The 13,614-nt window shown below is 40.9% G+C and overlaps 1 protein-coding gene across 3 annotated transcripts in view; it reads right to left on the reverse strand.

The window, feature by feature from the left end:
- Window positions 1-13,614, reverse strand: part of Chd7 (chromodomain helicase DNA binding protein 7) — a 207,625-nt gene that overhangs the window by 19,711 nt on the left and 174,300 nt on the right. For all 3 annotated transcript variants that reach the window (XM_005392182.2, XM_005392181.2, XM_005392183.2), the window contains 8 exons: window positions 9,960-10,170; window positions 9,276-9,471; window positions 8,470-8,637; window positions 8,127-8,306; window positions 4,534-4,644; window positions 4,239-4,444; window positions 1,927-2,126; window positions 1,573-1,732 (listed from right to left, as the gene is read on the reverse strand). In XM_005392182.2, coding sequence (XP_005392239.1) covers window positions 1,573-1,732; window positions 1,927-2,126; window positions 4,239-4,444; window positions 4,534-4,644; window positions 8,127-8,306; window positions 8,470-8,637; window positions 9,276-9,471; window positions 9,960-10,170 — 1,432 coding nt within the window. The remainder of the gene's footprint in view (window positions 1-1,572; window positions 1,733-1,926; window positions 2,127-4,238; window positions 4,445-4,533; window positions 4,645-8,126; window positions 8,307-8,469; window positions 8,638-9,275; window positions 9,472-9,959; window positions 10,171-13,614) is intronic.

Consider the following 13,614-nt stretch of genomic DNA (forward strand, 5'->3'; position numbering starts at 1 on the left):
GCCTATAGTACCAACTACTAGGGAGGCTGAAGCAGGAGGATGACTTGAGCCTAGGAAGCCAGCCTGGACAACATAGACTCCATCTCAAAATATAAAAAATAAATAAAATAGCACCACTCATTTTAAATAACTCAAACAGATAATCTACATACAGTGCTTGCCATGCTGCCAGATTTATGTGCTCAGATTTTTGTTGTTGTTGGGTTTTTTTTTTTTTTTTTTTTTGGTTTTTTCCTGGTAAGGGGAATCTAACTCACGACCTTGCACTTGCCAGGCAGGCACTGTGCCACTGAGCTAAACTCCCAGCCCCCTCAGATTTTTGTTGCTACTTCTAAAAAGACAAATACAGGCACATGCCTGCAATCCCAGCATTTAGGAGGCTGAGGAAGGAGGATTGCTACAAGTTAGAGGCCAGCCCAGGCTACACAGTGAGTTCAAGGCCAGTCTAAACCACATAGCAAGACCCTGTCTCAAAACACCTAAATAAACAAGTAAATAAATAACAAAATAAAATAAAAAGGAGAAGTACGGTTATTTAGACCCTGCCTTATCTAATTGAGACCTTGCTACAGAACCGTTTTTGGTAAGGAAATTGAGTCCTGAAGAGGGAGAGTAACTAAGCCGAGGTCATACAAAGTTCACAGGTGGCCAAGCTATGTAGTAACACTACTGTATGTACTATTAATAGTGAAAAAATACTGAGAATAAGAAAACAACACATTATAGATGTTAATTTAATATGTATGCAGCTAATCGAGTTTTAAGCAATGAAGTAAGTTTAGGTTTAGTAGTATTCTCATCTGTGAGTTTCTAGAAATAAAGGTACAGAATATGATTCTAAGCCCATAGGACTCAGAAACTGAGATATTAAAGCAAAAATAATCTGGCAACTCCAAGCTGCTCCACTGGAAGCAATCGTTTGAGAGAAGGGGGCTACATGACGCTAACCATAATTCCCTGCCACGTACGACCTGAAAATCAGTCATCTGCAATGGTCACAGCAGCATTATTTGCAACAAATAAAAGTGGAAACAATTTATGTATCTGTTAATGCATGGACAAACAAAAAAGTATACATACAGTGGAATAGCATTCACCTGTCAAAAGTAATGAAATTCTGATACACACTACAACTCAGATGAACCTTAAAAATGTTATGCTAAGGGAAATAAAACAGACACAGAGGAACAAGCATTTAGGTGGTCCTGCTTTGACTGAAGCACCTGGAAAGAACAAGTGAAGTTTCACAGTGGAGGCCAGGGGTAAGTAGCAGACAGGGCAGAGTTCTTATTGAGAGTGATGAAAAGTTTTGAATTTAGTGGTGACGAATACACAGGATCATGAATACAATTAATGCCAATGAATTTCTCATGTACAAATGACGAAATGGTACATATATTATGTACTTTTAAACTCTTAAAAAAATAACCCGAAGGCTTGCCCTTGTGTGCCTCGGCATCATGCTTCAAGAAAAATGGGAAGTTATGTGAAAACACTGATTACTGTCTCACACCCCTCACACTGCACAGCTTTTAGGAGGAAAATGGGTCGAGCCCCACCCCAGAGACGTACTTGTTGCAGTGGTGCTTCAGGTGCTTCTTGTAGCTGTCCTCCTGGAGCAGAGCATCTGGGTTGCAACTGCCCAGCCAGTCAGCATCCTGCATCAGTGGCTGTGTGCTCTGGGCCTTCACCTTTTTCCCCTTCCTTCCCCTGGGCACTGGGGCTGACAAACCTAGAAGCATCATTATCATCAGCAGCAGCATGATAGAGGCCTTCTGTACAAGTTGCAGTGTCAGAGGCAGACAATAGAAGATACAAGGCAGGAAAACACAGGGTGTACAGAGCATCTCTTTATAGGAATGTATTGCAAACATTCTTGATGGTTCTCTGTGATCCCAAAGTACAAAGAGCATAAGGCAAACGTACCAGAATGATTGACCAAGGCTCGAGTCTGGCCATCAGCTGTGGGTGTGATCAGATCCCAGATGAAGCTTTTGATATTCTCATCCCCTTTGTAATGGTTGAGACAGTACACCAGGATGGTTCTGCAGATAGTTTCTACGTCATGTTCAGTGAGCTGACGTTTGTAGCGTCCGTGGGAAAGGATGTCTGTCCACCGGCCCCAGCTGTAAAGCACATAGCCAGCATGTGGATGGTGCCTCTGACTATAGATCTGCAGCCTTACCTAAATGGTGAATCTTTCCCAGGTATAAATTTGGGAAATCTTGGGTCAAAATTAGCAATATTTTATCTCAGGTGATAGGAAGGCAAGCCAGGGTATAACAGGTAAGCACATACCTGCATACAGTGGGCCATAAGCTCACTGCTCCTTGGTGCAGGAGTTAAACTCCCACTAAAATACTACCCACGTGGCGAACACTGGCGCCAGGTAGTGGCAAGCCATGGCAACCGTTCTCAGGAATAAATGGAATCCAAGGACCTGGAAACCGTATTTAAACCTTCTGCTATGGTTTAAAGTATCTGGCTGCTGCCCACCCACTTTAGGTGACTCGAGGCGGGTGCAAGCGCCCCTAAAGTCAAGGACACAGCACCGAGGAATGTGCCTGCATTAATGCACCTCAGACGGATCCCAGGGAACTGGTGGAGGACGGTGAAAAGCTCTGAGGTTCCTTTTCAAACAGGGAATGGTAACTCCCAAGTATAAGAACACTCACAGGACAGATGTTTAAAAGCATCCCAGGTCCTCACACGAAAAGGGTGGGAGAAAAGTGTCTGGGGAGAGGCAAACAAACAGCACATTGCTGACCCTGCCCTATTTCATGTCTTCATCCCGGGCTCCCGTGTTGTGCTGTTGCATCTGGGAGCTGTCGGGGGAGACCACTCGATACACAGGCACAGGGGGTGAGATGACAGCGATGCTGCCTGAGCCGTGCCTTCCTCCACATGACAGCAGACGCAGCCATCAGGGCAGCGCTCCTGGTGCAACAGCCCCTCCACTGCCTTCAGTGATAACTGATTTGGGATATGTGGCGGGGCGGGCGGGCAGACTCTGCCTCAGCTGCAGAGAGGAGGGCGCCTTCTCTCTCCTGCGCCCTGCTTTTGCCCTCGCTTGATTTCTTGCTACTTTCAGGTCCTCTCTGGTTCTCATAAACTTCTTTCAGTTCCTCCAACCACAAGGCTGGCCCTCACCTCTAAGCCTCTGGGCTTACTGCGCTCTCTTCTCTCCCTGCAAGTTCCTGTACTCCCTCTTCCCCTTGCCAAGTCATGATGTCCATCTAGTCACAGATGTGCGTGTCACCTTCTGTGGAATATCTTTTTCCTCTTCTCCATCTAGCACTAGCAGTGAGGGAGTAACAGGTAAGCTGTGTCTTACAGGTAAAGGACTTGCTTCTATGCCCACTAGCAGAGCGCTGCTCCGTCACGGCGTCACAGCTCACAGCCCACTGCCATTTCTGCTTGCTCACCTAGAGCTCCCCTTGAGCTGCTATGCTGTTTCACTTGCAGCTGTACTCCTGGTGGCTGAGAGTGCCCTAGCCCAGTGCCCAGTATACAGTAAGTGTGCTACGTACAATAACTGAGGGCTGAGGTTGACTGACAGACAGTGAATATGCCCTGGGTGTCCTCAGCATCAGGAATGATTAATACATTCCAGTCCTAAGATTTCCAACAAAACCCTCCACACTGATCATAAGGTGGCAATAAGGAAGCACACACAAGTACAGAGGGCTGAGGTGGGAAGTCTCTGCCTTATGCAGGTGGGAAATGAACTAGAAACGAGACCACCCTTTCAAGAATCTGTTGCCCAGCAAGAGAAACACAACATATTCACCAAGTTCACATGAGCACTTGGGCTTTCAAATGTGTAATAGGAGTTTAAAAAGAGAGATTATTTCTCTGGACAATTTTTTATAACAGAAAAATATGAAAAGATCATTATACTCATAAAGTTTATAAAAGGTGAAATGGAAAAAGTTTGTGACTTTAGATTCTGTTATGAATTATTGATAATCAACATGTAAATATGGACATGCCATATTTATTTAGCTACAAATCCACACCCCTAGCTTCCAGTGACCTCTCCGCATCTGGCAGGATCTGATCACTGTGGGACATTTGAACCACATGGCCCTTATGCTACAGAAAGTTACTGTAGAGGCACTCATTTGACTGCACTGAGACATGGCATACAGACCTAAATATAAATTGTTTCTCTGTAACAACCAGGAATTCTAACTACTGTGAGGGTAAAATTCTACTGTATGTAGTGAGTCCCTTACCCATAGACGAGCAGATTCTTCTCTACTCTGAAACACTCACTCCGGGCGTAGCCTTGTGACTTATCCTGGGGTCGCCGTGGCTTTGCACAAGGCTTTTCTTCAGAGTCACTTTCTAAGTCTGAAAACTCCATCAGCTCATCCTCCTTCACCGCGCTGTACAGCCTGGTCTGCTTTCTCACCCGTGGAGTGTCAATGACCAGGTTGTTCTAACAAAAGAGTGGATACACTTACAACTACAGAAAAAGTGATCCTTGGGTTAGATCAGATAGAAGTCTCAGTGGGGCTTCTCACTCACCCTCCCATTTAAAGCATCAATATCCAATTCAGCCTTCTTAGCCCACTTTTGCCAGAAATTTGGATCATCCAAGGAAATATCTGTCCTATTTCCAGATGCAACAAAACTGGCCTAAAAGGGAAAAAACATGCATTACTTGATATTTTTCTAAGTCAGAATGCAAAGCACCTCAGTTTTATTCACTCCCTCAATTACGGATGGGTGTGCTCCTCCACTGTGTCAGATGCTCTAGTGGATGGGACTGGGATGAAAGGCATCCTTCCTGCTGAACAGGAAACAAAGGCACACATGGTAGGTACCATGATAAACAATGGGGAATGGAGGCAAGCACAGGTGCAAGTAACATACAAAGGAGGTCCTCAAAACCACTCCAGATAGGGCGCTGCTGGAAACTTCAAAAGAAAGGCTCTCCTGTAAGATAACACTAGGAATATATTTTAAAACACTCATCAAACAGGAAAGCACTTGGAAATGTTCATGACAGAGCATGTGTAAAGGCACAGAATACAGAAAAGGAAATGAGGGTGCTTAGGGAAGACCAGCCAAAGTGCACAGTGGTGACTGAGGCCTAAGTCAACCAGGGCTTTGTGTATGCTGTTAGCAGTCTGAACTCTATCTTAAGGGGAGCATAAGCTATGTGTAAATAGGAGTATTCTCAAGATGGACATAATCACACCCAGAGGTACATGTTAGATCGTACCACTCTCTTGGAGCATGGAGGATAGCATAGGTCTCCATAGGGGTTTGGGGGGAAAATAAAGAATAAAGACAGACATGGAAAAAAAGGAAAAAAGGGAGATTGTTTAGAAAGACTTCTTGTTTTGTTTTGATTTACTTTTTTTTTGAGACAAGGGTTCACCAAATGATTCCAGCTGGCCTTGAACTCACTATGTAGCCTGGGCTGGCCTTGATTTGCAATAATTCTCCTGCTTCAGCCTCTGGATTGCTGGGATTACAGGCATGTACCACCATGTACATCAAAAAGACATTCTTTGAAAGTCAAAATTCATGGATATAGACTCTGGGCAGATATCAAGTATTAATGAGGTAGAAGAGACCAGGAAAAACTCTATTTCTGGCAATTGAATAGTGTTATTTAGGTGGACAGGTGTGTGTGTGTGTGTGTTTGTATGTTAAGGAGAAGAAAGGGGTGATAAGTTTGGTTTTGCACATAACACATTTACACTGACTCTAAGGGCTGAGAAAAAGAGCCTGAAAGATATGGAGTAGGTGTTGGGTCACACAGCCCAGGGAAGAGTTTTTGTAGAGTAATGCAGCTGGGATGACTTGACAGCCACATGCCCAAGGAGGAGCTGGACCTCTACCTCATACCACACACATAAATCATCTACCACAGGACTAAATGTAAGAGCAAAAATTATAAAACTCATAGAAGAAAACATACAAGTAAATCTTGGTGACCTTGGGTGAAACACACTAAAAGTTCAGTGACAGAAGAGAATTTGATAAACTGGACTTTGCTGAAAGTATACAGCATTAAAAGATTAGGACAAAATACATGCTACTATATTATCTGACATAGAACTTCTGTTCAGAATATATAAGAACTCTTGAAACTCAACAAAGACTAATAACAAAAAATGAACAAAGGGTTTGAACAGACATTTCTCCAAAGATGATATACATCTGGCCAATAAGCACATGTACAGCTGATCAGTATCATCAATGAAATGCAAATAAAATGCAAAGGAGGATACCCACTTCACATCCACTGGATGGCTACATTAAAAAGTCAGATAATAAAAAGTAACAGTGAATACGTGGAGAAAATGCAAGTCAAGTACACTGTTGGTGGTAAGGGAACATGGCCTAGTCACTTTAGAAAACAGCTGCTAATTCCTTGAAGAGTTAAACATCAATAACTAGGGATGTAGCTTAGTGGCAAAGCATTTGTCTAGCATGTGCAATGCTGAGGGTTCAAACTTTAGTACTGCACAGAAAGAAAAGAAGGGTGGGAGGGCAGCTAAACATCAACATACAGGTGACACAATTCAACTCCTGGGATGTGCCCAAGAGAAATGAAAACATACATCCACATAGAAACTAGCATACAAATGTTTACGGCAACACTACTCATAATATGCACAAAGCAGAAACAATCCAAATTTCACTACCAACTAGTAAATGGATAAATAATCCAAATATGCATTATCTGATAAATGTGGTATACCTACATAATGGAATACAGTAAGTCCCTGACTTACGAATGAGTTTGGTTCCAGCAGAACATTTGGAAGTTGGATTTATTCGTAAGTCTGAGTACACTTTTGAAACAAATATACAATGTAAAGTATAAAAAAACCAACCACACACACACACACACACACACACACACACTATAAATAAGTTACTTTTACTGGCAGGCACATGAGCTACTTTTGCAATTTGTTCACACCTATGAATGTTTATAACTTGAGGTCTGTTTGTATCGGTGAAAGTTTGCAACTCAAATGTTCGTAAGTCTGGGACTTACTGTACTGTCCAGCAATAAAAGGGAACAGATTACTGATATATGCTACAAGATAGATGAACCTCAAAAACATTAGGCTAATGAATGATGCCCAACACAAAAGGGCCACATAGTGTATGAAGCTGTTTATATAACATGTGCAGAGTAGGCAAATCTAGAAAGAAAGTGTAATACTGTAGTGGTTTCTAGGGACTGAGGTGAAAGGAACAGAGGAAGAGTGGTAGGGAATGACTGCCAACGAACACTAATATCTTTCCAGGGTGACAGAAATACTCTAAATCTAGATTGTGCTGAGGGTTGTACAACTCGGTAATATGGTAAAGACACTGAACTACACACTTAAAATAGTCAAGTTTTATGGTGAATACATTACATTTCAAAAAAGCTGTTAAAATTTTAGAAGTGGAGTGGATCACAGTGAGGATGGCTGGGACAGAATGCAGGTGAAGCCTCAGAAGGAGCTCTCACAGCGAGTCTGTGGCAGAGCGGTTCCGACACAGAGATGGTCTCCAAGCTTGAGGCTGAAAATTAAGTGGGGGGGTGGCAGTGCAAACAGCTGGAGAAGTTTATGCTGGTGTGACTTTAGCTACAAAGAGAATTACAGAGTTTTTAGCTAGAGTGGAAAACAGATGACTGACTTAAAAGGTACACACGAGTAGACTAATCTTGCAGGCTGTTCTGGAAATCAGGACTGAGGAAAGGAGGACAGTGCTGGAGCTGAATCTCAGAAGTGAAGAGGATGGGCTCAAGGTCACAGGTCAAAGGGATCACTGGTGCCACAGACACAGAAAAGAACGCTAAGGACAAAGAATGTTTTCTGTGCCAGGAGCCTCCCAGGTAGCTAATAATTAGTCAACACAAATGTTACATGTGCATGTGCACTCTGGGGGCACTTTTACACGGTGCTCTCATATGAACTCTGAAAATCCAGACTCTTCAGACGGATTCCCAGCTTAGCAAACGTGGAACCTTTTCTTATTTATTTATTTATTTTTTGGTTTTTCTCCGGTACCGGGAACCAAACTCATGACCTTGCGCTTGCCAGGCAGGCGCTTTTGCCGCTGAGCTAAATCCCCAGCCCCTTCTTCAGATGGATTCCCACCTTAGCAAACGTGGAACCTTTTCCTTCAGACTCAATGGTAATAGTGTGAGTTCGCCGTAGAAGAATCTGGTCAATATCTTCCTCACAAAACTTAGATCCTTCATCCTCCTCATCCATGAGTGCACCATAAGCCCCCTTTCGTAGAAGATCCTCTATCTCTTTCTTGGAAAGCTGTTGTACCTGATTTAGAGAAATATTTAAACTAATTTAGAATTCAAAGGAAAATGTGACAAAACATGCTGAAAGTATTGAATTAAAAAATCAGATGCTGAATGGTTTCCTAGTGTATTAGCTAAATAAAGGAAGGAGGCAGAAGAATGAATGGTCTCAAGTGTTATTTTACCCCGTTGGTAGCATTTTCTCTTCCACTCATAGACTGCAGTACAGCTTTATCCAGACCGAGCTTCAAACTAGCCTTGTCAAACATTTCTCTTTCATAGGAGTTTCTTGTGATCAGCCTGTAGATTTTCACGGATTTGCTCTGTCCAATTCTATGACATCTAGCCTGAGCCTCGAATAAAAAAATTGAAAAAAATTAATGGCTACTGCAGTGGACAGAATCTCTGTGTTCTCCCAAGATTCATAGGTTGAAACTTTGATGGTGGGGATTTAGAGGCAGGGACGTAGTGGATCACGAGGGTAGCATCTTCCTGAGTGGGAGTAATGCTCCTATAAACAAAGGCCGGAGAGTGAACTCGTCTTTTGGCTAGGTGAGGACTCAGCAAGAAGACAGCCACCTGTATCAGGCAGAGTTCCCTTACCAAGAACCCAAGCACTCTGGCACCCTGATCTCAGACTTCCAACCCCTAGAACCACAAAAACTACATGTTTACTGCTTACACCACTCAATGTACAACATTTTATTACAGCAGGCAAAGGTGACCTTGACAACTTCCAAAGATGACTCACTTATCAGTAATAAGAGGATATGTCCAAAAATCAGAGGTGCAGTTTAGAAGAGGATTAACATACTAAAAAACTGCTTCTCATATTAATCAATTGACTATTAGTCAACTGACTTGCCGAGTCATGAGATACCACCTAAGCAGTGACACAACTTTAATTTTTTGGTTAGACTAGGATTCTCTGTCATAGTATATTGACTTTGTTTTGAAGAAAACCATCAGGAAGATTTCACTGTGTGTTTACCTGGAGGTCATTTTGGGGATTCCAGTCTGAATCAAAGATGATGCAGGTATCAGCAGCAGTGAGATTAATGCCTAAACCTCCTGCCCTTGTACACAGGAGGAAAACGAACCTATCAGAATCAGGCTTGGAGAATCTGTCAATAGCTGCCTGGCGGAGGTTGCCTCTTACTCGGCCATCGATCCTTTCATATGGGTACCTAGAAGATATTGGTAGCAACAAAGATTCCTGATAGCAGCTAGAATCTATCTGTCCCTTTTTAAAGTATTATAACATGGAAACACTAACCAAACGATGTTTTAAAAGAAATACTTTCAGAGCAGAGTTTCCTCATACAATTGGCTGAATACTCAAAAGATCCCCCTTTACTTCCTATTCAGTGCAATGGCTATACTCTAAAAATAGCTGACCCTTCTAAACAGTAAGATAACAATTTCATTTTTTGGTACGAACTATTTTTCCCTAGTCAAATGAAAGCAAGGGGGAAAAATTGCTCATAAAAGTATGCAGTGCCCTCCAGTAGCCATCATATAAAATAATTTTACATACAACTAGTTTTTAAAAGGAGATATGACACATTTTTTTCCCCATTCGAATATCATAAATGTCATTTCTGGGTGAACTCCTTGGAGCCCATATAGGGTGATTATTTCTCTCCTCCTTATTATTCTGATAGAGTGGCCTCACCGTCTTTGAATGAGGTAGTCTTCCAGTATGTCCAAGCAGCGCACCATCTGGGAAAAGATAAGCACCCTGTGGCCACCAGCCTTCAGTTTTGGCAGCAGCTTGTCAATCAGCACTAGCTTGCCAGCAGCCTGGATCATTGCCTGGAGCTGAAAATCTGGAGACTCTGCATTGTGTGTTTCTTTAAACTCTTCCAAAATTTTCTCTTCAGCACCTGCAGAGATTGGACAGCATAATGTGAATACTGTAAAGGGTTTTATTACTAAAAACAATGAATCTGCTTTCAAAACCTACCAAAAACTGTAGGAACCAGAACACTATACTCTTTTTTTATAAGTAAGAATCCATCTACTTACTCAAAGTTGAGTCTATGCAAAATCGTGGTCATATATAAAAGGGATCAAGGTTGTAAAGCATAACACATTGAAGCATTTAGGGGGAAAACCACATTTTCCAACAAACAAATGTTTGCTGCCTGTAAAAACTGAATTTCAACAACAGACTGTCAAGCCAGAAGTGGCAGAAACAAGCCAAGGGCCAGATACCTACAGAAAATTTGGAACCTAAATTGCTAAAGAAATGAAGAACTATTTATGAGCTGAATATAAACACAAACAACAAAATCTGTTCTAAAACTAGGAAACAAAGGAACAGAGTCCTAACAATCAAAGTGCAAGGGCTGTAATTTGAATCTACAATTGCATATTAATATCATCAAAATGGGGCCAGGGATGTAGCTCAGTGCCCTAGTGCCTGCCTGGCAAGTGTGAGGCCCTGGGTTCAATTCCTGGTACCAGTTAAAAAAAAAAAAAAATCATCAAAAGGAGTGCAAATGGGGAAGTTTATTCCTTGGGTAAACTCTAGGGATTTTTGTGGGGAACCTGAGAATATTGCAATCTTTAAATCTCCCTCTACATTCAATCCCACCTGATAATTTCCTAAAACACAAAAATTCCATCTTGAATTATCCAAACCTGAAAGCTAAAAACAAAACCAAACAAATCTCTATGTTTAACACAAGACTTCTACCATCCTTAACTCTCTTTTTTCTCATAGCTCCACCTGGATTTTTGTTTCTTCAGACTTGGGCTATTAGAGATGCACCAAGAAAATGGCACCTTCCTGGGGAATGAAGGAAAGACCATCACTTCCTCTCCTAACCCACATACACCCTTATTCAGAAGGTAGCAGGTGAAGCTTCCTTCAACTCGCAAGTGGCTTTACTGGAATTCTGTAGTACTGGCCTGGACACCTCTATCTCAGGGTAACCAGGCCATGGTACCTATGCTTAGGTCTGTCTCTCACCCTGGAGTTCTTCAAAAACAAACTCACACATCTAATGGGATTATTTCTCAGCCTTAAAATGTTCCAGAAACTTTAAACTTACTACCACTGGCTTAAACACATGAACTAATGATACACACAATGGGGATGCTTAAGCCTTCAGAGAGTTTTAAAAGTTAGGTTAGACAGGTCACCACAGATGCTCAAGTGACACTTCTATAAGAAGCACAAGATATAGCAGAACAACAAGTCAATTTCCATTTTAAAAGTGCTTGTGGAACTTACCTTATGACATGATCATATACAGAAATACAGTTTGTTGATTGTAAACCAACAAAGAATTCACTGAGAACAGATTAAAGCCACTTAATATCCTCACCAAGAACTAATCCTTACACAAAGCACATTACCGTTGTATGAACGGGAGCTAAGGCCCAGTTACAATTATTTGACCCTCACTCCCTCTTCCACATTAACAAAAAGCTAATATTCAGAAAGTTTCTGTAAGTATTAAAAAAACTAAGGTTTTATTAGAAAAAAGTGAAGAACAAAATGTTATTTAAGAACAGTAGCAAGAATGCTCTTGAATCAAGTTGAATGATGGTTTTCCAAACATAAAATTTAGAAACTCAAGTTCTAGATTTAAGAAAAAGCCCTCAAGCAAAGTAAATTTAAGTCCACAAATTACATTAGATCTTTTTAAAAGTTTGTTCTTTTGCACAACATGCTGTAACGCTCTTTACAATTCAGATGTAAAAGACAGGTTTTATACTTAGATATTTAGGTACTTATTTTTGTCCATGTAAAGATTATAATATATAATCTAAATAAAATATAATGCATTGTATTTTAAAACAAGTTAGTAATCAATGAGGCTGGGTGTGGTGGTGCACATCTATAATCCCAGCACACTTGGGAAGCTGAGGTAGGAAGACTGCCATGAGTCTAAGGCCAGCCTGGGCTACACAGCGAGTTCAAGGCCACTCTGAACTACATAGCAAGACCCTGTCTCAAACAAACAAACAGGAACATTTTTTTAAAATGAGATAATCATTTGGACAAATATCTGACATGCCTGAATTATTTTAGTACAAAAATTTTGAAAATAAAAACAATTTAGTCAAATTAACAGAAAAACTTAAACTCATTTAAAAATTTTTATTCGGATGAGAAAAATAATTCTACTGCCCTTTCAACACTATCAATAATTTCTCTAGAAAAATGAAAAAAAAGCATTTTTTCTTATGTGAAAAAATTTACTGAACAGATCAATTCAGTTCCTTGTAATGAGTTAAGGTTCTTCAAGCAGTAGTCAGTTTCCACTAATACTTCACTTACAAATACTATCAATAAACATACTTCCTTTACGAGTCTCTGAACATCACTGTAGAAACCTTTAAGGAGGTAGGTGGGAAAGGCACAAGGAAGGAAGACAATTTCTATCTTCCGATATCACAATCAAATTTTCAAAATTACCAATTAAAGATTTAACGTGATGTCAGATTTGTAAACAGCAGTCAAAAAACTAAATGGAAATAGAGTATAAGCCCAAGTACTTTGTTGTCTTCAGTTAAGGAATGGATTCCATTTAGCATGTGCATCAAAGGCAATGCGAAGTGAAGGCGCACTTACTTCCGTGCTGAGTGTGTGCCTCTGAAGAGACGGTCACCATCAGGGTAATCACTGTAAGGGCAGGGACTACCATGGCATCTGGCCAGATTGCTCACCAGTGAGAAAGGAAATTTTCTGTTCTTAGAGATTACCACAAAAAAGCTACTACTTTTTCACTAACGCTCACTTCATCAAGTAAGCCTTATTTTTATTTTCTTTTTGCCCACTATTTTTTATATCCTTCCTATCTCCAACAGTAACAACCAATGACTCATGACCCTAACCATCACGGAAACTCAGAGATGTTGTCAACACCATTCTTACCTTCACATCAGGAAACCTAAAATTGGAAATTGCATTCAAATAAAGTTCGGGTCAGTATCAGAACTCCCATTTATGTGATCCAGTTACCTGTTTAACTTTTAGCAAGAAAAACAATTACCAGTACTCACTACCAAATGCTTATAGTGTGCCAGACAATGTTCTGAACACTTAAAAGCATTAAATCATGTTAAAAACGGTTCTAATTTGTATACTTAGCATTCTATCCTAAGTTCCGTATTTCCCCCCTTCTGCTATGCTTCTGTTACCACTTCCAACTTAATGCACACAGTTGCTTCTATTTTTTTAAGGCTGTAGAAAGGTTGTGCTCTGTGGAACTGAAGTTGGTTTGGACAGGAAACTTTACTCTGCCACAACCAATATAAATTTCTATATGATCTCTAAAACTTAAGACTTTCTTTAAATTTAATAATCATATTTA

Source organism: Chinchilla lanigera, unplaced genomic scaffold (genome assembly GCF_000276665.1).
Source record: "Chinchilla lanigera isolate Chin_1 unplaced genomic scaffold, ChiLan1.0 scaffold00043, whole genome shotgun sequence".
NCBI classification, from domain to species: domain Eukaryota; kingdom Metazoa; phylum Chordata; class Mammalia; order Rodentia; family Chinchillidae; genus Chinchilla; species Chinchilla lanigera.